The sequence below is a fragment of the Montipora capricornis genome, chromosome 12, assembly GCF_036669925.1.
Source record: "Montipora capricornis isolate CH-2021 chromosome 12, ASM3666992v2, whole genome shotgun sequence".
Taxonomy (NCBI): domain Eukaryota; kingdom Metazoa; phylum Cnidaria; class Anthozoa; order Scleractinia; family Acroporidae; genus Montipora; species Montipora capricornis.
The window spans coordinates 33,636,121-33,659,937 of NC_090894.1; the positions used below are offsets into that span (position 1 = coordinate 33,636,121).

A 23,817-nucleotide genomic window follows, 5' to 3' on the forward strand; every position below is an offset into this window, starting at 1 on the left:
AAATAAAAATGTTGTACCTTCCGAATTGTACAATGAAGTCGTGTTTCTAAAGTCACACCCTTTTGTTGTTGAAATAATATAAAAAACTAGAAGGTTAAGTCATCAGACATGCCATTCATAATTTAAGCGTCTTGCAAATAATTATTCCTGTCAAGCTTTCAAGAGGCGCGCGAGTGTGTACATTTCTTGGAAAAAATGCATGGAAATTTGATAAAAAGATCATTTAATTAGCACAAGGATTTCAAAACTGAAACTTACGATTTTGTGACTTTTTTGTGACATCAGTATTCTGATGTTTAATTTTGTCATCCCAAAAAATCGATTACACCATCATTTGCGGAAAATCTTAATGTTGTTTTGTGAATAACAACCATTAACATAGTCGACTATTCCCTGAGGGTATTTAATTAATATAGATTTTGCAGGAGCAAAATTTACTTTTCCAGTGTGTGCATCTGTTGTCATTTACTTTTTTTTATTGATGTTGTTCTTGTCACCTGCAGCTGTCACGCGCATGTCATTCAATATATCTGTTCGACGCTAACGCTTGCCCGGTTGCCCGGGGCAAGCGAACTATACCCGTGGGCAAGTAAAACAACTCCTAGCTAAGACTTGCCTGATCGGGCAATAAGAATTTTTGTTCGACTAATATTTTGCGGAACGATGTGATTTGCAACGAAGAAAGTGACCAGTAATATGACGTAGTCACAGCAAATATGATAAAAAAATAGACAACGTTACATGTCTTTGCTGTCATTTATTTTTCTGTTAAAAATATATTGGTACAATGTACAAACCACAAAACAGATTGGAATGAGTAACATGTTTGTAGCCGCCATCTTTCTCGGCGCAAAAGGAATGCTTGTTACATTATGCAACCCATTTTTCGCGCGGCCAAATGCGCTACGATACAAGCAAACAAGAAAATTCTACCTTTTTTCATGCAGTTTCAATCAACTTTGAAAGGCTTAAGGAAAATGGCATTTAATTCAAAACCAGCCTAATCTCTAAGAGACAGTCAAGGAATCTCGCTTGATCTCTTCTAGAAAAAGAAAATCGCTTAAAGGTACATGTATGCTTGTTAAAGTGCACCTAACCCCAAAAAATTTTTTCGCGAAAATGAATCTTTGCAACTGTTCGAAATGCATTGTGGCCATTTTCTCCTTTTTCTAACAAATCCTGCCATTTTATAGGCTTCGAAAGTTGCGAAAATCCAAGCATCTTTTGTTCACGACCGAGTCAGAAGGGGAGTGGGTCTATTCCTGATCTGATGTCACAAACTTATTTAAATTGCATTAACTCTTTGTAAAAATGGGTTTTGCTAAAAGCAGGCCCGCGGCCCAGCGTCCCGTGGCCCGCCACGGCCCAGCGTCCCGCGGCCCGCCACGGCCCAGCGGCCCGCGGCCCACGGCCCACGACGGCCTGCGACGGCCCTGCGGCCTAGAGGCCCGGTAGCCCAGTCCTGATTTTCCACAGTTTTTTTGTCCAGCGTAAATCCACGCGCATGCACAGATCTGCATCGGGTTTGGGCGTGCAAAAGGGATGACGGTGAGTTTGAATAGGCCATTTCTGAGTTCATGTCTGCCTCCTCTTCAAGGCGAGTCTAAGTGCAAAGTTTTTTGTATGAAAATTAGTTTTCATTCATATGTAAAGTAGAACTAATTACTATCACAAAAACTTTGCACTTAGACTCGCTTTGAAGAGGAGGCGGATATGAACTTGGAAATGGCCTATTTGTTTACCATTTTAATCATTTGAATCCTTGTTTCTGTTTGTTGTTGTAAACAGACGAAAACAACAGAGAATGACAATGTTTTTCACTTAGCAACATGCAACGAAAGAAAGGATCGAAAATAATTGAAATGATTATTAAAATGGTAAAAGAATTCAAACTCACCGTCTTTCATTTGCGCGCCCAAACCCATTGCAAAGCTGTGCATGTGCGTGGATTTACCGCTGGACAACAAAACTGTGTAGGGCCGCTGGCCGCTGGGCCTTCGGGCTGCTGGGCCGTGGCGGGCCGTGGGCCGCGGGCCGCTGGGCCGCAGGCCTGCTTTTAGCAAAACCCTTGTAAAAATGCATGCAAAGTAGATTGTGACGTCAAATCAGGAATAGGCCCACTCCCCTTCTGACTCGGTCATGAACATACTTGGATTTTCGCAACTTTCGAAGCCTATAAAATGGCAGGATTTGTCAGAAAAATGAAAAAATGGCCGCAATGCGTGTCGAACGGTTGCAAAGATTCATTTTAATGAAAGAAATCTTTTGGGGTTAGGTGCACTTTAAAGCAAAACTGCGAAGGCTACTAGAACACCATGTACATACAGCAGGAGTCGCACCGCTCTGTCAAACCCATTTTACACACATTTTACACGAAACTGACATTTTTACAAGCCTCCTTTGAGTTTTAATGGGCAACTGAAAAAAAAAAAACCATGGGCAACCAAAAAAACAACACTGGTTGCCAAAAGGGCAAATTAGTAAGAAAGTTAGTGTCGAACACTGTATCTGTACATTTTAGTGTCTTAAAAAGATGGAGAAAGGACTTTTAAATCATTATGAAGTAAGGCTCCCTGTTCATTTCCTGCTTTGTATTAAATATTGCCAAATGTATTAATGGAAGGGACATAGTTTTCTCAATAAATTTGAAGTTGTTCACTGGTTTGAGTCAAGTAACCAAAGCTCTGTTGTCACTGACAAAATGATTTTTAAATCTAAGGTTTGAAAGAATCTGTCTTTAGTTACTTCAATTTATGTCTCTTAGGAAAATGATATTGTATCATTCTTTTTTCTTCGTAGTCTAGCATTACATCCTGAGAAACAATTGGTAGCAACAGGTCAAGTTGGCAAGGATCCATACATCTGTGTCTGGGACTCACGAACATGTCAAACGGTATCAATCATGAAGGACACTCATCAAAGGGGAGTCACATGTTTAGCATTCAACAGCTCTGGAATGGTATGTGAGTGCACAAAAATACTGGTTCTACATGTATGTTAAGAACCTTCCCTCATTGGAGAACTCCCTGAGAATTTTTGCAGACAAAGCAAATGCCTTCCTTGCCAAATTGTGGAACTATCGTTATGGTATTTATAGCTTTTTTTATACCACCCTTTTTCACTCTTTTGTGGAATGGTCTTTATAATTTTTTTTTATGTACAATATTATTGACAAGTGTCCTTGAAGGTGATGACCTATTTTTGAAATAAAGTCGTGTCATATTATAAGTTGAGATAATTGCATCAGATAATTTTTCTAACGGAAGCTATTAAAATTGTGGAAAGAATGATTTAAAATATGCTTTGCTCAAAATAGGCAACTTTGTGAACATCTCTAGGTATGTCCTTAGTTTCTGTCAAGGGATTACAATATTTAACCCTTTAAGCCCCGAGGGGTTCCCCATTGACGAGTAAAATCGTCTGGCGTTAGACAGAGTAAAATCTATAAGTGACATTTGGCACTATCGGGGCTGAAAGGGTTAAACGGGGACATAGTTTTTGCACGCTGTTGGCTTAACCCTTTAAGCCCCGAGGGGTTCCCCATTGACGAGTAAAATCGTCTGGCGTTAGACAGAGTAAAATCTATAAGTGCCATTTGGCACTATCGGGGCTGAAAGGGTTAAGTGAACACACAATCAGGAATTCTCTGTGGGCTGAAACAGGCATAAGAGAAGTTCTCTGTGCGTTCAAAAAAAAAGTATTCATGATAGTTACATGTATATGTATGTTTTGCTTTTTGTGAATTTGTCCAGCTTCTTGTGTCTGTTGGATTGGAAGATTATCATCTGATTGCTGTGTGGGACTGGAAAAAGGGGAAAGTGTTGGCTTCAGTCAGAGGTCATACTGATAGAGTAAGTGCATTGACTGCTACCGTAACAGTTTTAAACATGCTAACTCATCTTGTAAAAATTAAAGTGTTCTGTGTTTCCTTCTTGCATTATGTCAATAATATACCTATTGTTCTCAACGTTCATTATTAATATGTGACCATCAGAATAAAATGACTAATGCAAATAGTTTCTTAGAATGCAGGGATGTAGTGCCTAAGTGGTTCTTACATGGGTCAGCACCAGTGCTCCTATGCCACTCTCCCTAATGCTGCACACACCTTTTCCCCTTTTCTACAATTTGCTATGAGAATGACTAGAAGGTTTTATGCACGGTGCTTTCTTGACACCAAAACTACTAAAGCCTGCGTCGCAGACAGACTAAACCACCGGTATAGTCAGTCTGCACTACGGCTCCGAAAAACTTGTTCAGAGTTTACAGGGATTTCTATATCTGTTTCCAAGCCTGCAAATAATTTTTTGCTATAAGTCTGTCATATGTCTGGCCAGGGACAAGGTTCGACCTGATATGCAGCCACTTTGGGCAGACAAAAAAAAAGTTTTTCCACTCTTATTAAGTGGAATGCCTGTGGGAGACCACTTTGTAAATTGCCCGTCATCTCATTTTCAGTGTTTTTAAATTTCAAAACTTCTTCAAATGGTTAAAATCTTTTGCATTGTCCGTTGCTGTTAGCAGCCAAAACATGGTATCCTGCCACGTGATTGACAGGAAAATCCTTGCGTTTCGTGATTTAACATCAGACCAGAAAGTATTTCTGCTCTAGCAAGATCGCAATCACGTGCAAGGTCTTATGATAATTTGAAGAAGTAATCACTTAATGTTAAGTCAAGATTCATGTGGGAAGACACCACTGTTGCTATTCAAATTATTCTACAGTCACTTTCAGAGGGATTTTAAGAAAATCTTTCAAAATGCCATTCAAATGTCTGAAGTTCCATGGGGAAATAACTGCTCTTCTCCGCAAGATGAAGTATTAATAAAGAATGAAAATAGCTGCAGGTGATGCATGGTCACTTGTGACACGGTTCAGGCAAATGGGAACACTTTGTCAAAAACACAAAATTCCTTCAGTTGGAATATTCACCAGATTTACATACATGTATGTTACGCTACAAATTGAAACAACTCACGTAATACTAGTACTCTGGTATTTCTTGGTGACCTATTGAAGCTAACACAAGCCCCAAGTTTTTACAAATTTCTTCAGACCAATGTATTAAAAACAGTATAATGTATTTTAAATTTGATGTTTGAAATATTCACATGCACATGTATTTTCCTGCATGTGCAGTGAATCACAGACAGAAAATCGCTGCACTGAAGCATGGAAATAATGTGGCATGTTTTATGAGGCACAGTTACTGTATTTATTTTCAGCAAATTCGAACAAAAATGTTGTTTATTAAATTAAAGATGAGCTGAATTTTTTCGCACATTCATAAAGCATTTTTCTGGCACAATGATTATATGTTGACTTCGTCTACTAAATTCAGCTCACTTATTATTAAAATTTTCTTCTTTTCATTAAACAGCGCTTAAAATCTAAAGAGATACTTTTGTTATTTTAATCAATACATGTAGATATCAATAGAGTTTTCATGGAAGTGATCAATTAATTGACTTGACCGGGGATTAGGGTACATTTTTGACATTATTTGAGCAAAGTAAAAATTGGCGTTTAGATGGTTTCCACAATGACATCATAAAATTACAAAATGAAAATCGCAAGGTCTTCTGAATATTTATCTATCTGAGAGTTGAAGATAAAATTGTAAATGGTTTGAACCCAGTTCTGTACCGTCTTTCATTTTGGAAATACAGCATTTTGAATTAATTCTGTAGCCTGCGTAGCAAGCGTTCCTTTTCGACAAAAAGAGCTTCGAAACGATTTTCTGCAAACTGGCCGCATGGAAGTTGGGGCAAGAGACTGAGGGAACGCTTGCAAGAAGACCCCCTATTTTTGAAAAACGCCCACCTTTTTATGGCTGACTTGACACATGCTGATTGACGTCTTATTAAAAAATTAGCCAGTTAAAGATAACCATGTTAACACATGTTGGCTTCTGACAAAACAAACCGAGGCACCGAGGAAACACCGAGTAATCAACGCAGAATTTGCCAGTGTGATTTTAAATGTTAAATTTGTAATGGCAGCTTCTAAGCCGGGTATGACTGGTTATGTTTCTTCTGAGAATTTGTTTAAACCATCGAAAAGAAACTTACGGGCAAATTCTAGCTGATATTTGCAGAGCGGTTGGAATAGAAGTTATCGAAAACAACAGCCAATTTTCAGAACTTGTAAGCAATCCGTGCGCTCATAAAATACGAAATTTAGAAACATATAAACTCGTACAGAGTTCGATGGGTAGTAAGTAAGGCCATTAAATGCAAATCTCCAGCAAAGCTGACCATGAAACCATTCAAATAGGTTTAAGTTTAAATTAAACTAATGACGATTTCAGTGCGACTTAATTGCTGGCTATTTTGTTGGTGCAGAGTGGTTGCATGACGAAATGGATCGTACTAAATCTCCAGGAAATTACAGGCAAGCCTCTTCGCTAGTTTGTTAATTCACAGTATGGTTTTGGTCAAATCGTCACGAAATCGTAGATGAAATAGCAAGTAAAAGTGCTTTAAAAAATCGAATAACTTTACAAAGGAGCCGCTCTCTTCTCACAATAATTAAGAGAAGATTTAACAGGCTGCATAGTTGTCTTCATCTTGTCTTAATCCATGATATAGGACTCAAGCTTACATCAGGCAAGGTACGCAGAGAATTTGAGGAATTTCCTTGATCCTGAAACATGTGGATTCTGATAGTTCGCAGGCATTTTATTAATTCATCCTGCGTAAATAAAGTATCTTTTGCAAGCGAGCGAAAAGCTCACTTCAGTTCAGTCCAAACTTTTCGTCGACAATAAGCTCTGCCAAAGTTTTGTTAAATAACGATCGAATCTTTTGCTTTTAATGAATTACGGAAACGTCATAGTGGCTTCAGCTGACACATAAATAATATTGAATTTCCCTTGATGGATATTGTCCAAGCAGTCCAGATTTTCATTTAAATTACAGGCTGTCAATCCCATAGAATTCACCTCAACCACTTACTTGATCGCGTATTATGCTTTGAAATGGAGAAATCACGATGATACTCGAGAAGCCGGTTCTTCGTTTTAAGTTCTTTTATTTCGCACTCCGCACATCATGACAAACATCTGAAAAATTAAGCTTTTTCCGAATCCTGTTGGCAAAACGGCCATTACATCTATACAGTTAAAGAGATGGCGCATTGACAGTTCTTTTTTCCTTTTCAATGTAAAACCCGAGACCTGATTCGCTCAGCTTCGACACACGATTCAAACCCTTCCACATCTTCCACCATTACCTTTGTCACGCTAGAACTTAAGAGAAATATTTTGCTCCAGAATTTGTCACCTGTCAATCATTGTGACTGTGCCGCACCAATCAGAAGCCCCCGTTCGTGGGCGAACGGGTTTTTCAAAAATAGGGGGTCTTCTTGCAAGCGTTCCCTCAGTCTCTTGCCCCAACTTTCGCGCGGCCAGTTTGCAGAAAATCGGTTCGAAGCTCTTCTGTCCGTGTCAAACAGGAACGCTTGCTACGCAGGCTAGAATTTCTGACTTGTCACCTTGTGTGACGCCATGATAAAGGGCTGGTTGAAAAACATGACTTTTCCGATGATTCTCAGAAGTTTGAATGTTTCTAGTATATTACGAAATGTGTTCATTACACTTGCATTTCATCTCTTGAATGAAAGTAAGTGTTTTCGTTGATTACCATCACTGGTTCAGGTTTGATTCCCAGACTTGGTGTCATTTGGGTTGAGTTTGTTGATTGTCTACTCTGCACCAAGAGGTTTTTCTCTGAGTAAGTCTGGTTTTCCTCTCTCCTCAAAAACCAACATTTGATTTGATTTGTGTTAATTTGTTGCTTTCAGTTTACGGTGTTCCCAATTAGTACTAGGTGCTCCAGTGCTAGAAGACTAGACACTTAAAGTTCCTTTCCTTTGAATGTAAATGTAAAATAATGTGCTTAGTTGACCGCTCCCTACAAGGGCTTTTCAGGATCAACTGGCTCAACAGGATCGGATCGAATGCATGTGAAGGTCTCAGAGTACCGCAGACCCAGCCAGATGTAATTGACTGGGAGTCAATTTTGAGGAGAGAGGAAAACTGGCATACCCGGAGAAAAATCATCAGAGTCAAACTGAGATCGACTGAAACTCACCCCACATGCGACAATTAGGGTTAAACCTGGGTCTTAGAGGTGGGAGGCCTGGTTGATCACCACTAAGCCATCCTGACCCAGTTCTACTCTGTCAAGGTTCGTGTTACAAAACCCGGCTAAAAATCACCGCCAATTTTAACAAATTGTTACAAACTGTCCCAGTGCCCCGGAGAAATTCCGAGTATTACAAAAGCATAATTCCATGGCTGTCCCCTTTACTCCCCAGCACCTGTGCATTAATGTGTTGAATATGACTCAGTGCTCACCTTTTTAATTCCTTTTTTAAATTTAAAGATATTTGACATTCAGTTTAACCCATATCAAGACAATTCATTGGTCAGTTGTGGAGTAAAGCATATCAAGTTTTGGACCTTGCGAGGAAATTCGCTTAACCCCAAAAAAGGTAAAATTGCTAATTTTCAATAATATCAAAGAGGCCAATATTTATTGTCTGAAAAACTACTGTTCAATCTTCATGATCCTCAAGAAATGCTCGGCAGTATCAGTGATGAACGATTTATTACTGATTATGTCTTACCGTAACAGTAAGTTGCTATCAAAGATGAATTTGTTTTTTTTTAATGGGTCGGAGCAGTTTGACCACTTTCAATTGCATTTTTAAAGACAGTACATGTACAAGGCTGCTAGCTAAGAAATGTTTCATTTCCAAACATTAAAAGTAAGTAGCCCGAGTCATTTTTTCACACATTTTTCCAATTTCATTAAACTCTGTTTATCTTCGAGATCAAGGGTGATACGTTTAGTGGTCACAGTTCTTGATCCTCTCCGTTGCCGATCAACATTCCATGTTGGAATAGTGAAAGTAAAAGTGTACTTCAGAAAATAATTTTTTAATGCTTTTGTTTTTTGTTTTTTTTTCGCTTGCACGTCTTGCATGCATAAAGATCCAGGTATTGCGCCTTAGGGAAGAACCTTGTGCAATCCCATGCAAGCTAAAAAGCTACTTTAAATTATAGGTGCAGTTACACTCACCATGGTAAATGCCATTTCCCATGGTAAATTATCCCGCGGTGCCTCACACTTGAGTTTTAGTATACCGCGTTAACTAGGGGTCACACGTTACGAAGATTACCGCGAGGTAAAACGAAATCTCACGCAATTCATTGGCGAGAAATTTAATCACAACTTCATCAGCATAGCGATTGGCTCTTGTACCTCGGGCATCAAAACACCCTTCCAACTTCCCACGTTAAATGTCATGGGTGCTTCCACTGATCTTTTTGACGTATCCATGGATATTTAACACGGGAAATTTACCTCGGGAAGCGTCGGTCACACTACTAAATACAGTTTCCCGTGGTAAAAAGGCAATTTACCACGGTAAAAGTGCCCCGTGTAACCGCACCTTATGTTTCAATGGTACGTAGCAAGTTGGAAGTTGGGGTCCCTGTCTGGTCTGCCTTTCATAAAAAGAACTTGATAAAAATTGGAGGAGAACAAGTCAGCGTAGGGCCACTAGGTTCATCGTATGTTCTGACATGGACTACAAGGGCAGACTTGTCTCCTGTAGTCTCTTGCCTCTTTCCTTGAGGTAAGAACATTTTGTTAGATATTTACTTTTCTGTTCAAATGCAGACAGGGACTTCACGCGCTTGATCCGTCTGACTTTGTCAATGATGCCATCCCATGAGGCGCAAGGGAGGTCTGACAAGGGGCCTATATACTTTACCTTTGTGCAAAACTGAGTCCTTTGCCAATTCATTTTTTAACTGCGTTGTGCCTTCATCTGGGCTTCTGATAGGAAGCCATATTATGCGTAAACATGTGTTGATTATGCGGAAATTACTCCAGATTATGATAATAATTATTAGGCCCCTCCAATGCTTATGGAGGGCTTATGGTAAATCAGGACGTGAAATCTCTGGAGAGTCGCCAATTTGTGACCAGCTGTAACGATTGAAATAAAAGGCTTTGCAGTTGTCATTTTGCTGCAACTTTTGCTAAAGTCAATAAAGCGATGAAAAGTCATTTTGTTTCTTGTCATGAATTTTGTTTCAACTTTGAGATATGGAGCAAAATTGTAATGTGGTTGGACCGCGATTCATACCCTCCATCAATCATCATTTTCAGCGGTTTCTTACACATATATATTGCGGGCTTCTATTACAAAACTGTTGTCTATGCTCTTTCCCAAAGAATGCATGGAAACTTCTCACTAAATTACAGTAATTTAATCTTACGAACGAAATGGTGTGTGTTTTTCAATGTTCAGAAAAGTAGGTGTTTCAAAGTAGTCAATCTCTTTGGCTTTTATGTTTGTAAGGATGGTATTAAAGCAGCTGCTTTACCACTAACATCAGGCATTTCTTCAGTATTATGCGGAAAATATCGTAATTATGCGGAGGATGCAGATTTAGGGAATTATGTGGATCCGCATCGCCGCATCCTGTTAGATGCCTTGCTTCATGGAATGCATTAGCAGTCGAGCTGTGCTTATGTACTTCTTTGAGTACTTTCAAGCAGCTTCTTAAAAAGCATTGTACAACTATTTTGGATAAATAATTTAACACATCGAACCCTTGCTCCTGGGTCACAAAGACTGTAGACTTAAATTTGCTTCTTTATTTTGATTATAATTATTGATTTATAATTATTATTATTATTATTATTTTTTTAGTTTTATTCGGAGATCTTATTTATAGGTGGTCTTCACCTGTCCAGCTTCTCCACAACATAATAAATAAATAAATAAATAAATAAATAAATAAATAAATAAATAAATAAATAAATAATATATAAATAAATAATATAAATAAACTTTCCACAAGTTAACGCACATAATCGTGTGTAAAATGAAAACAGAGAAAACATATGGACGTACATGTACCATTTCCATATTTGGGAATCACTATTCCATATTTTGGAATCACAATGAAAGAATTGTTAAATTGTGGAATTTGCTTAGCTGCTGTTGTCTCCAATCATATCGCTTTTTTCATTGTTTAATCTCCAGCTGGGATCAAATTTACACGTTGTGATAAGTTAGGTGCCCGTCCTGGCGACTCGTTCTTAAATTTGGTCGCCTGTGCTTGCAAATAAGGTGTACCCAGGTGACGATGCGACTGTTAGGCAAAAGTTACACAAATAAAACAAATAAATTTGAGCTGTTTTGGGTGGCAGTTGGATTGCAAGCAGCTGCACTTGACTTGCTAAACTAAATTTTTAATGGTAATAGTATTTTACCGCCCATTTTGTAGTCACTTTACAGGCAAAACTTTATTTTCACCTCTTGTAGGAGGAAAAAACTTTGGGGTTGATTTGCAAAGTGGTTCGAAGTTTTTTGCAATCTAATTTATAAGGCTAATGCTTGAACAGATATTAGACTGACCCTCTTAGGAATAACTCCAAAGGCGTTAAGCCTTTAACAAATTTTATGAATTCTTTGAATAAGTGACTATTGTAACAGACATCCAATGGTTTGGTCTATTGACTGATTAGCCTTGGTGTACTTTTTTGCCATGAAAGGTCAAAGTTACAGTAAACACCCGCCTAAGAATTTAAAAACCTGTTACGCTAAAAATTTCATTTTTATTTAGACCCCCCTTCCATAACAGCCAGCATAGCCTAAAAGATCAAACAGGTTTTTATTTTTATTAATTAGAAAATGACCTTGAAATTTCAGGCAACTGGAACAAATTGCACTGTAAACTGCACAGATCTTTAAAACTTATTTTTTTCATCCATGGTCATGAAATATATTAAACATCAGCTTCCTCACCAGATGAAATCAGTCATACCATATCATAGAGTTGAGGAAATATGAACCAGGTTCTTATATGCCTGTGTTTACAGTTACTGTAGTTAAACCTGCTTTAGGTGTTTTAAAAAAAAATCTTACCATTACTTGCATGCTCATAATTCTATTACAGGTGTTTTTGGCAAAGCAGGAGAAATTCAAACCAACCTGTGTTTAGCATTTGGTGCGAATGATGTAACTTACTCTGGGACCCTCAGTGGAGAAATTTACGAATGGAAAGGACAGAACCTTGCTGGAACCATACCAAATGCACACACGGTACAGACAAGTGCACAACAATCTTCATTTATTTATGTAAATGTACTGTGTCTTGGCTGCATTACTTTACAATTCATTTAGAATCCCTTTTCTTGTGGCACAACTCTCTCTATCCCGTGGAAATATTATGTGTTCGCACTCCAAAATTGCTGCAGGAGTTTTTTTCATGTTTACCTTAACAATTTAAATGATGTACCAGTTCGAAAGGGCCCTTTTATATCATGACGTTTTGTTTTTGGTTAAATGCAAGAACAGTTTCAGTGACAAAAATATTAAACTACTTGCAGTATTAAAGTTAATGTTATCGCTGTCTTTTCACAGTCCAGAGACTTCATCATGGACACTATCTTTATTATGTGATGTTGCTCGGCCATAAAATTTTTCTTCTTTACCATAATTGCATACATGTACATGTACTTTATGATGAAAAACAATGATTAAAAGAACTGGCTGTAACACCTTAATTTTGTAGAGTAGCAAAACTGCTATTTTGTAATAGAATTTCAAACCCTCTGTCGATGGTCCAAGCCGCTACAGAAACAAAAACAACAATCTTTCTCCACAGATTGAATTCACCTCTGTAAAATCCTTGATTTCACATAAAATGACTCATAAATAAGTGCTGGTACATGTGTGTGTGTGTGCGATTCAACTGAAAAGAAACAGAAATTACAAAATTATAATGTTCAATTGAAAGTGAAATGTACACAACCTATTAAATAGCACTGAAAATGTACAAAAGACAAACGTTCACAAAAAGTGAATGGTATAACAGCTCACAGAAATGGCGCATGCAGAACTCTTGGAAAAAAAACCATGTACATCTAGAAGCTATGAATAAATTAAGTAATTAAGTTTGAAGAGAACAATATTAAAACTAAAAGTCAATTTTTATTCCTTTGTATTGGCACTACACCCTCCTTCGGGCAGTCTTTATTTTTATTAACTGTGTGAATGATCATTTGCGATTTTCAATTTTTAGGCTGCGATATTCACCATGCATGGGAATAATGATGGCTTTGCCACTGGATCTAAAGATGGCACTGTTGTTTTGTGGGACAATGATTTCAAACCAATCACTAAGTTGGATATGATCAATAGTCCTGTTGGTTACCAAGGTATACTAATGTAATCTCCTTATATTTCTCTACTACCGGTATGTTTTATTTTTTTGGTCCAAGTTGTCACAACTTTTTCCAATTGACAAGTGGCCATCCCACAGGGCTGTCATTATGGTTTGCAAAAAGTCTGCAATTGGACAAAATAGGGTTGAGACTTTTCCCATTTTTAGACTTCTGGACCGTGACAAGAAGGCCAAAAAATTTGCCCCCACCAAACCCAAGACAATGTTGTTCAGGAAGATGAAAAAAACTCATGAATGTCTCAACATTGTTTTGTAGGGGAGGGGAAGCCATAATATCAAGATTACTTCACACAACAAAAGCTTTCTTAAGCTGTTTTTTAATACATGTTGAAACTTTTAGCTGAAACTTATTAATGTTTTGGCGAGGCAAAACAAGTTTCAGCTAGCATTGCACCATGAAACTTGGTTGGTTTCATGCTTGCAAGTACATTGATACTACAAAAGTAGCCAACTATTATTAGTGCAATCAAGTCACTAACAAAATAAATATTAAATAAATAATTAAAAATGAAATGAAGCTTTATTTAAGTGTCAATTCCTCTTGCACTGAGGCACTATTTTGGGACACTGCACATAGAATTAAATCAAACATTTGTTTTTGCAGAGAGGGGAAAATTCAGCTCTCGGAGCAGAGTACTGTAGTTTTTCAGATACGAGTTGCACTCGGTTGTGGGACACACCTTTAACTTTCAAACTTGATGGCATTTACATTGTATGTCACCAACTGATAATCTCGTGAAAATACTCGGCTATAAGACGTACAGTACACATCTGAAATACAGGAATTTGGTTCAACTCATCACTAGTTAAGTTAAGAACAATGGGAGAAGGAAATTCAAGTAGAATTAGGAGAAAAGCCTTTAAATCCTGCAGTTATTAGTACTTTTTTGTGGGTGTTTTTGTTCAATGCAAAGAATTGAAGGCCATCATCATGAACGATTTTGGAATCGCAGTAAGGGGAAGACTGGGATGAGTTTAACATACAAGATGGCAGCAAAGGATCGAAGAACCATGCACCTTGAGTTTAGCTCACATTTGGGCCCAGCAAGCAATTTCTTTGAGATAAAATGCTGTGCCTTGTAACTGAAAAACTATGGTAGAGATTGAACCAACAAACTCAATATGTTTGCATTTGCAAGCTATACCCACACGTGTTCAAACCAAGACTGGAAATCGCAAGATCTTGGTTTATATTCTTTCAAGAAATTCAGCGTTATTCCACAGGAATCACTGATGCTTGAAAATGAAAATATACGTTTCCAGTATTTAGCAGCTTGGGCTGAAAACGCATTTTTGTGATGAGTGTTCAGTGTTCCTTCCCACAATGTTCCGCGTGAAATTCCCAATTGCAAGTTTGTTTCAAAGTTCGCCATTTGATTGACAGTTACGTAATGAAATTCTCAAGTTCAAAGCGAACTTATGAAATTCACAACGAGCACCGCGAATCGCCTGTCAAAAGTTTTGTGAAATGCACTGTAATTTATGTCGCATTTTCCATTGTGAGGTCTCTCTGTGAGGAGTACATATTGGTCAGGAGAAAAAATCCTTGTTGGTACCAATGCTGGGGAGGTATTTGAAGTCCTAGCAACAGAGAAGGACAAGCCTAGAACTATTGTGCAGGTGTGTTGAAATCAAACTTAGCAACCTTAACCCTTTCACTCCTTTGATCATGAGGTGAAAGGGTTAATGGGGACATAGTTTTTTAATGAACCTAGCTGTTGTTAACCCTTTCGCTCCTGTGGGGTTCCCCATTGACGAGTAAAATCGTCTGGCATTAGACAGAGTAAAATCTATAAGTCTCATTGGCCCTTACAGGAGTGAAAGGGTTAATTAAACAATTGGGTAACTTTCTCTTTATTCATATCAAACGGGAATCTTTTGGGAAAAATTCTCTTGTTTCTATCAAACCAAAAAATTAATATAAGCTTATCATATTGAGTAAATATAGATGTTCTTAACCCTTTGACTCCTGACTCCCCTCCCCCCCTCCCCCCTCCCCCTCCCCCCTCCCCTCCCCTCCCATTGACAACTAAAATTGTGTGATATTAGGAGTCTCTCTCCTAGGAGTCAAATTGGGTTAATATTTTTTGAAAAGTGTTTAACCCATTGATGCCTGGGGGTTCCCATTAACGAGTAAAATGGTCTGGCATTAGACAGAGTGAAAGTCTGGCTGTTTCATGCAGGCCGGTTTGGGTGTCAAAGGGTTGCCAAATCTAAGGCAAAAATAAGTTTTGTTGCCATGGTAACAAGAAAGAACCAATTAAGGTACATGTAGTTCAGCAAGGAAAGTTTGTATTGTTTGAATGTGTTAAAAGATCAAAGATTGAAAAGCCAAATATTCATTTTGATGTTTAAGGGGCATGCTGAGGGTGAGCTGTGGGCTTTAGCTGTGCACCCCAAAAAACCAATGTTTGCAACTGGCAGTGATGACAGAAGTGTTCGTTTATGGAGCATGTCTGATATGACACTATTGGCGAGAACTGATCTGGACCAGAAAGCACGCTCTGTGGGTTTCAGTCCAGATGGCAGTCACTTAGCAGTTGGGCTTGGTGATGGATCATTCATGGTTTTGAAAGCCAGGTGACCAAGTCAACTCTAGAATTTGTAATTTGTTATCATTATTAATTATTGTTCCCGCAGCCAGGGTTGGATCTGTCGAACAACTTAAGTTAGTTGTTGATTGTCAGTGGCCCTCTGACTGGTACCATATAAGTGCTACGTAGTGAGGGCAATTGCTCAGCCTGTCTGTGTTCATGCCTCTTCAGGTATTTTGTTCTAAACATACTGATTAGTTCATATGATCTGTCACTCCTAATGACTGACCTGTTTATCTGCGTGTTCTGTTTCATTGCACACCAGGTGACTCTTGATAGTGAAGTCAAGTCTATTTTCTATCTTTCATGGGCTGCATTTTTTCCATTGTGAAGTACATTGTACTCTTCAGTTTTTGCCACTCTGTTGTGCAGTATCAGTGAGAATAACAGCTCTTCAATTTTTCCTTTAAATTGATTATTAAATGTGTTCCTACTTTTTTGTAGGGCTGATATTATGTATATGTACGTGCTTTAATTGGTTGCTTGTTGTTGCTGTTGTTTGTCAGTTGTAGACTACTTAGATTATGCCACACACTGTTTTAGTCACTTTAACTATCCTTTTGGGTTTTTCATAGAGATCTATCTGAAGTTAACCATATAAAGGACCGCAAGGAAGTAATTCATGAATTAAAATATTCACCAGATGGCCAACACCTTGCAGTCGGATCCAATGACAACTTTGTAGACATTTATTCCGTAGCACAGCGGTACAAGAAAGTGGGGGAATGTAAAGGCAGCTCCAGTTTTATCACTCATTTAGACTGGTCTGTGGATAGCAAATACTTGCAAACTAACTCTGGTGCTAGTGAGAGATTGTTCTTTAAGATACCAAGTAAGTATTTCTAGATGATTTCCTGAATTAGATCATTCAGTTCAAATTGGGATTCAGCTTTGACCTGACTTTGACCGCTTTGACCACAAGAATGACTTTTCCATAGCCAGAGCGGGATCGATAGCCATTTTTTGCAGCTTATTTTATCATGTATGAACACAGATGTTTTCGTTATCTCGCGCGAACATGAGTGAGTGGTGGATTCTGGTGACTGCTCTGGTGGGGTGAATTTGAGGGTGTGTGAATAACCGCTTTTCTGCAACGCTTCTTGGTAGGGCGGTGCTGCCTCTTTGAAGGCTTCCTCGTCTGATGAGATTTCAGATAATCTTTTGTTAATTGCTTCAGGGATGTTCTTTATTATGCAAGGGGGATGGTTAGATTTGCTGTGGACATAGAGCGGAGTAGTTGCAGGCTTCGAATATGGCTTGTACTTCTCAGTGGTTAAGTCTAATGGTACGTCAAGGAAATCTACAACCTTTTTGTTGGCCTCAACAGTAATGCGTAGGTTGTTTTTGGCGAACACTTTGCATATTTCTTTTTTGATTTTTTCGATTTTTTGTGGGGTTTGGTCGATTACTGCTAAGCCGTCATCTCTGTAAAGCCCAATTTCCATGCCGTGAGAAATTGCTTTAAGCTGCGAGAGCATGTAGATCCCCACTAATTCGCATGTTTCAGCTCCATCATAACTACCCATGATGACATCGAAGAGCGTGCCGGTGTTTCTCTTCTGCCAAGGGTTTCCGTTGTTGAAAAGAAGGGATTGTTTAGCTTGTAAGATTATGTGACGATCATCATCTGAAATGGTCACATAATTGGCTGCGAAGTCAAGGGCACGCTGGAGTAGTGTCTCTGATATCCATGGAAGGGTAGAATTCCACTACATCGAAAGTTATGAAAGCACACCTCTGTTTGTTAGGCAACTGTTTGAACCATTGCAGCACAGAGGAGGTGTTTTTCCACTGGTTTACTCGCGTGGCGTTCAGCAGTTTCTTGTTGATACTGTCGAGGATTTTTTTGCTAATCTTTCCGATCTCCTGTTTTGACGGGTTAATTTAATAATCTGCACGTTGGTTTATTCTCAAAATTGTCCTTGTCCTTGTGGTAAGACCACAAGGACAATTTTGAGAATAAACCAACGTGCAGATTAATTAACCCGTCAAAACAGGAGATCGGAAAGATTAGCAAAAAAATCCTCGACAGTATCAACAAGAAACTGCTGAACGCCACGCGAGTAAACCAGTGGAAAAACACCTCCTCTGTGCTGCAATGGTTCAAACAGTTGCCTAACAAACAGAGGTGTGCTTTCATAACTTTCGATGTAGTGGAATTCTACCCTTCCATATCAGAGACACTACTCCAGCGTGCCCTTGACTTCGCAGCCAATTATGTGACCATTTCAGATGATGATCGTCACATAATCTTACAAGCTAAACAATCCCTTCTTTTCAACAACGGAAACCCTTGGCAGAAGAGAAACACCGGCACGCTCTTCGATGTCATCATGGGTAGTTATGATGGAGCTGAAACGTGCGAATTAGTGGGGATCTACATGCTCTCGCAGCTTAAAGCAATTTCTCACGGCATGGAAATTGGGCTTTACAGAGATGACGGCTTAGCAGTAATCGACCAAACCCCACAAAAAATCGAAAAAATCAAAAAAGAAATATGCAAAGTGTTCGCCAAAAACAACCTACGCATTACTGTTGAGGCCAACAAAAAGGTTGTAAATTTCCTTGACGTAACATTAGACTTAACCACTGAGAAGTACAAGCCATATTCGAAGCCTGTAACTACTCCGCTCTATGTCCACAGCAAATCTAACCATCCCCCTTGCATAATAAAGAACATCCCTGAAGCAATTAACAAAAGATTATCTGAAATCTCATCAGACGAGGAGCCTTCAAAGAGGCAGCACCGCCCTACCAAGAAGCGTTGCAGAAAAGCGGTTATTCACACACCCTCAAATTCACCCCACCAGAGCAGTCACCAGAATCCACCACTCACAAGAGAAAGAGGCAAAGAAACATAATTTGGTTCAACCCACCATTTAGTAAAAATGTTCAAACCAATATAGGAAGAGAATTTCGAAATTTGATCGAGAGGTGCTTCCCACCGAACCATAAATTAAGAAAACTGTTTAACAAAAACAATCTTAAGCTAAGTTATAGTTGTTCACCAAACATAAAACAGATCATCGATGGACACAACAAAACCATCCTAAGCCAGAACATGTCACCTCCACAACAAACACCCACCAAACTCTGCAACTGCAGAGCACCAGACAAATGCCCTTTGAAAGGACAATGCTTAGTCAAGGAAGTAGTGTATCAAGCCACCATCACGACCGCCGAAAGCACAGAGACGTACGTCGGCCTCACCGCCACTGAGTTCAAGACGAGATGGCGAAACCACCAAATGTCATTCAAAAACGAAAGTAAAAAGAATGACACCGAACTGAGCAAACATCTATGGCAGCTAAAAGATCAAAAGAAAGACTTCGCAATCTCCTGGAAAATTCTAGCCAAGGCCAAATCTTATAGCAACCTTACTAAACGATGTAATCTATGTAGTACCGAGAAATTCTATATTGTATATAAACCGGACATGGCAATGCTCAACAAACGTAATGAGCTCGTATCGACTTGCAGGCACAAGCGAAATTTTATCCTTAGGTTCAACCGCATCCTCAACAACCAATCATAAATTTACAAATGCTTTTTTACTATTGTTTTTCAAGTTTGAATCTTGTAACGATCACGCTACTGATGTATATAAACCCCAGCGATGCTACAGTGTACATGGAATTTAACTGATGAGTGGCCCAACTCCTTGTTGGTCTACGAAACAGACCTGTATTAAAGTCCATATGAAACTATATTGAGTAGAAAAACATTGTTATATATATATATATATATATATATATATATATATATATGTATGTATATATATATATATATATATATATATATATATATATATATATATATATTATAAATATTACATGTATCAAGTCTAAAGGAGATGCATGCATACAAAATGAATGGTAATTAAAACAGAAAGTCACTGCTCTGTTTTTAGCAGGTAACATCATTGATGGATAGGTCTGCTTAGGTTTCTTTTGTCAAAAAGGGTTACACCCATTTCCTATCGACTTGCAGGCACAAGCAAAATTTTATCCTTAGGTTCAACCGCATCCTCAACAACCAATCATAAATTTACAAATGCTTTTTTACTATTGTTTTTCAAGTTTGAATCTTGTAACGATCACGCTACTGATGTATATAAACCCCAGCGATGCTACAGTGTACATGGAATTTAACTGATGAGTGGCCCAACTCCTTGTTGGTCTACGAAACAGACCTGTATTAAAGTCCATATGAAACTATATTGAGTAGAAAAACATTGTTATATATATATATATATATATATATATATATATATATATTATAAATATTACATGTATCAAGTCTAAAGGAGATGCATGCATACAAAATGAATGGTAATTAAAACAGAAAGTCACTGCTCTGTTTTTAGCAGGTAACATCATTGATGGATAGGTCTGCTTAGGTTTCTTTTGTCAAAAAGCGTTACACCCATTTCCTTAGGAAAAAAAAAACAACAAAAAACAAATTCGTACTGAAACCAGGCTTGTTTTGTCCAAGTGAGTCCACACATCAAAATTCCCAGTGTGTAATTAAAACATCCTTTTTGAACCGTGGAGATTGCTGTGGATCTAGTTTTGTTTCTAGCCTTTTGATTGGCTCACTGGATCTTCTTTATCATCTCATATACCCCATGATTGTGTCAATAAAATTTGTTTATGGTCTTGGCTGAAACTATTGTGATGGGAAATTTTCAAGTGTTGAAGCTTTAGAATTTATTAAATTTCATAATTTAAACAAAATTTATTATGATATTATTATATTCATTCCTGGACCATTAGACGTGCTTTTTAGTTTTTTGCTAAATTATGTGATTGGTTGTATCTTTCTTTGTATCTAACTTGTTGCATGGTTGGTTATTACTGGGTTGCCAAACCCAGTCGGAATCTGCGTTTCATTTGTCCGAATTTTTTTTTTCCGTGTCATGAAAAGTCTTGCCTGTCACTCCCCTGCTAAGTGGTGTCTTTGTGCATAGAGTCTTCTATGCATATTTTGTTAGGTTTGAGTGGGGTGGGGTAATGTGTAGACTTCTCCGGTGCAGACGGGAGGACATGTAATTATTAACCTGGAATGGCGTCGAAAGTCATTGTAACGCCAAATGGCATTTAGTGCATCTTTAAACACAATATACCCTTATGGAGCTCAAGAATGGAACGTCAATTGGAAAAACAACACAGGCAGTGAAAAATATATCTGGAACCTTTAAAGCGACGAGTAATGGGCTTCGACAACAGTTTCATTTTTTGCCGTTCAATTGGATATCAAGTAAGCTCTGTTTCTAATATTTTACTAACTTGGTATTATACACAACACTGAAGTCAAATGGCAATTCTTTTATGGATTTAACAAACATTGAAGGAATCGAACTCCGGGAATGCATCACTATGTTTACTGATCAAGTCGCATCTAAGTTATCTGGCAAGTTACATTCATTTTATGACTCAACTCTGCAAAGGTAAAAAAAAAGGGAAATGTGACAGTGAAAAATTATTTGAATGAAAGCTTGTTGTCTCTTTTGTGCTTTATTATTTACGGTCAAGGTTCTTTCGAAAAGGGTTTGATGTGAAATGGCAGAAATTTATTTAATTGCATATGCTTTGTGACACCGATTGTGTGTCTCGTCTGCACACAGGCAAATGAAATAGGAAGAGTTTTTTGCCTCTTATAGCAAATGTGTTGTTTGTTCCAATAATTGTTTCACTGGAAAAGATTTCTGTGAAATTTCCACCTTTTGTAAATTTATCATGTTGTGTAATTTTCGAGCTTAACAAATTTGCATACGTGTGTTGAAATGTGATACGAGGATGATTTTTGTGGTAGTGAACTGTAAGGAACGCATAAGTCACGACAATAAACAGGTCTGTTGGAAGCATGCTTGAGTTTCAACAAAATGAGCCCCAAAATCGGCAAGAAATTGTGACGCTGATGACTAATAAAGTAGCTGCTATTCCCAAAACGATTGAATTACCTTCAAGTTGTTATAAATAACCTCGTCTTGGAGAGTAAATTTTTGACTTTGCAGAAACAATGAACAATGGTCAACCTCAAGAGTTGGGCGATTGTGATCTTTGTATTGAATTCGCACATTTCTTGTCAAACTTTATAACACTTGAAAGAAAAAGAAAACTAACAAAAACGGAAACCCGGTATCTCGGTATCTTGCCATAATTTGACGTCCCTTCTATTAACTATGATTTGACACAGATACTTCGCTGTTTGGCGAGTAAACACGCCACGGTAACTTGATCACGGCGCCCGCTGAATTCGATATCACTTTCGATTTTGCGATTTACTCGGTGCAGCCAAAAGTACAATAACAAAATTCAACTTAGCAAAAATCTCCCAAAATGTTTTTCGCTGATGGTAACATTTTATATTCGTGGTTCAAAATTAATGTTGTTTTCATGTCCTAAATTTTGTTACTGATGGCAAAATATTTTATTCTCGATCGACCATCCTGAAAACTTCCTTCTGCTCTTCCTAAAAACTGTGTATCAAGATTTATTTACTTTTGCATGAATATTTGTTTTGCATAAATCAAGCTAACAAAATCTGTACCTTGCTTGGTTCGCATTTGTTGGCGTTAAAATAGAATTTTTGGTCCTATGCTTCTGTTACAAATTGGTCTATTCAGTTAGGTCGCCCATCCAGATACTAACGCCGCTGGACAATGATTAAGTTCAATGAACTTTTCTTTATGCTCAGAGTGCACGCTTAAACTTGTGGTGAAAAGAAGTTGTGAGGGTACTAGAAAATGATCAACATGTCAGCCAATGTTTTTCCATTCCCTTTTGTTTTCTTCAATCTCTCTGGGTTCAGTACTTTGCTAGTAACCACATGTCTTCTCAGGGGGCTATTTATTTAAGACTTCTACCATGGCATAATTTACAATATACAATACCAAAACAATATCTGTTAGAGCTACATATTACGCAAAGACAACTTGAATCTCCTCGAAGACAAAATGCAGCTCAGTTGACAATATGGAATAAAGCGCTGTGTTACTTCAGTACCACACGTAAGCAATGTGTGTCATTTTTTTCTAAAGATGACAGGAATTTCTTCTTTCCGACAAATCATTAATAGTCTGGTAGCCAGGTTTTTAACCTCAGAAAAGGATTTGTTTCGTCTTATGAACGTGTGAGCCAAAGGGACTCTGCTGGTACGACTTCTGGGTGACCCCTTAAATGGTCTTAATGACCCCCGACTTGAAAAAAATTCCCTGGAACGCTGCAGTTTAATACCACCCATCTCAGCCCCTTCGTACCACAGGCAACCCAGTGTACGCTCATCCAGCGTCTAGTTAATGGTACATACATGTATCTCATATCCAACATGTTCTTATAGAATTATTGAACATGACTGTATGTTATGCAATTTTTTATTATTCAAATGACCCTGAACTGTCTCATGTGATGTACAAAGCCCTAGTGGAAAGTACTTGCTGTTGACATTTAATACTGAAGAAGCGACTTTCATGCTGAGCTGTCCACTGAATTTTTATTTTATTTTATGGAAATGGGTTTATCCACTGGGTTGATGTGGAAAAATTGACCACTGTGGAGAAATTTAAAAGCTGACATTTCAAGCATCAACACCACAGGATAGGATAGGATAGGATAGGATAGGATGACTTTATTTAACATGGTTGAAACACTTAGCCAAAGGATAGTTTACAGGTTTTTCACTAATATACTAAAATTAACTAAAACCTACAAGCAGGTGTACTACAATACCAAAATACTACATGTAAAAACTAATCCTGTTTATCCATTTTTTGTTTATATTAATTAGATGGCAAGAGGATCACAAACAAAGAGGAATTGAAAGTGATTCACTGGGCTACGTGGACGAGTGTCCTTGGTGTGGAAGTGAGCGGCATCTGGGAAAAGTACACAGACACTAATGACATTAATGCTTGTGATGCAAGCTTCCAGAATGAAGTTTTGGTGACT

General features: G+C 38.1%; 1 protein-coding gene across 1 annotated transcript in view; it reads left to right on the forward strand.

Moving 5' to 3' along the window:
* LOC138026746 (echinoderm microtubule-associated protein-like 6) overlaps positions 1 to 23,817 on the forward strand; it is a 63,083-nt gene that overhangs the window by 1,062 nt on the left and 38,204 nt on the right. Inside the window, exons 2-10 of the mRNA XM_068874200.1 lie at positions 2,800 to 2,959; positions 3,753 to 3,851; positions 8,389 to 8,497; positions 11,985 to 12,130; positions 13,113 to 13,248; positions 14,779 to 14,894; positions 15,631 to 15,854; positions 16,444 to 16,700; positions 23,657 to 23,817. The exon at positions 23,657 to 23,817 is cut by the window's right edge and continues 52 nt beyond it. Of these exons, the coding sequence (XP_068730301.1) occupies positions 2,800 to 2,959; positions 3,753 to 3,851; positions 8,389 to 8,497; positions 11,985 to 12,130; positions 13,113 to 13,248; positions 14,779 to 14,894; positions 15,631 to 15,854; positions 16,444 to 16,700; positions 23,657 to 23,817 (1,408 nt within the window). The remainder of the gene's footprint in view (positions 1 to 2,799; positions 2,960 to 3,752; positions 3,852 to 8,388; positions 8,498 to 11,984; positions 12,131 to 13,112; positions 13,249 to 14,778; positions 14,895 to 15,630; positions 15,855 to 16,443; positions 16,701 to 23,656) is intronic.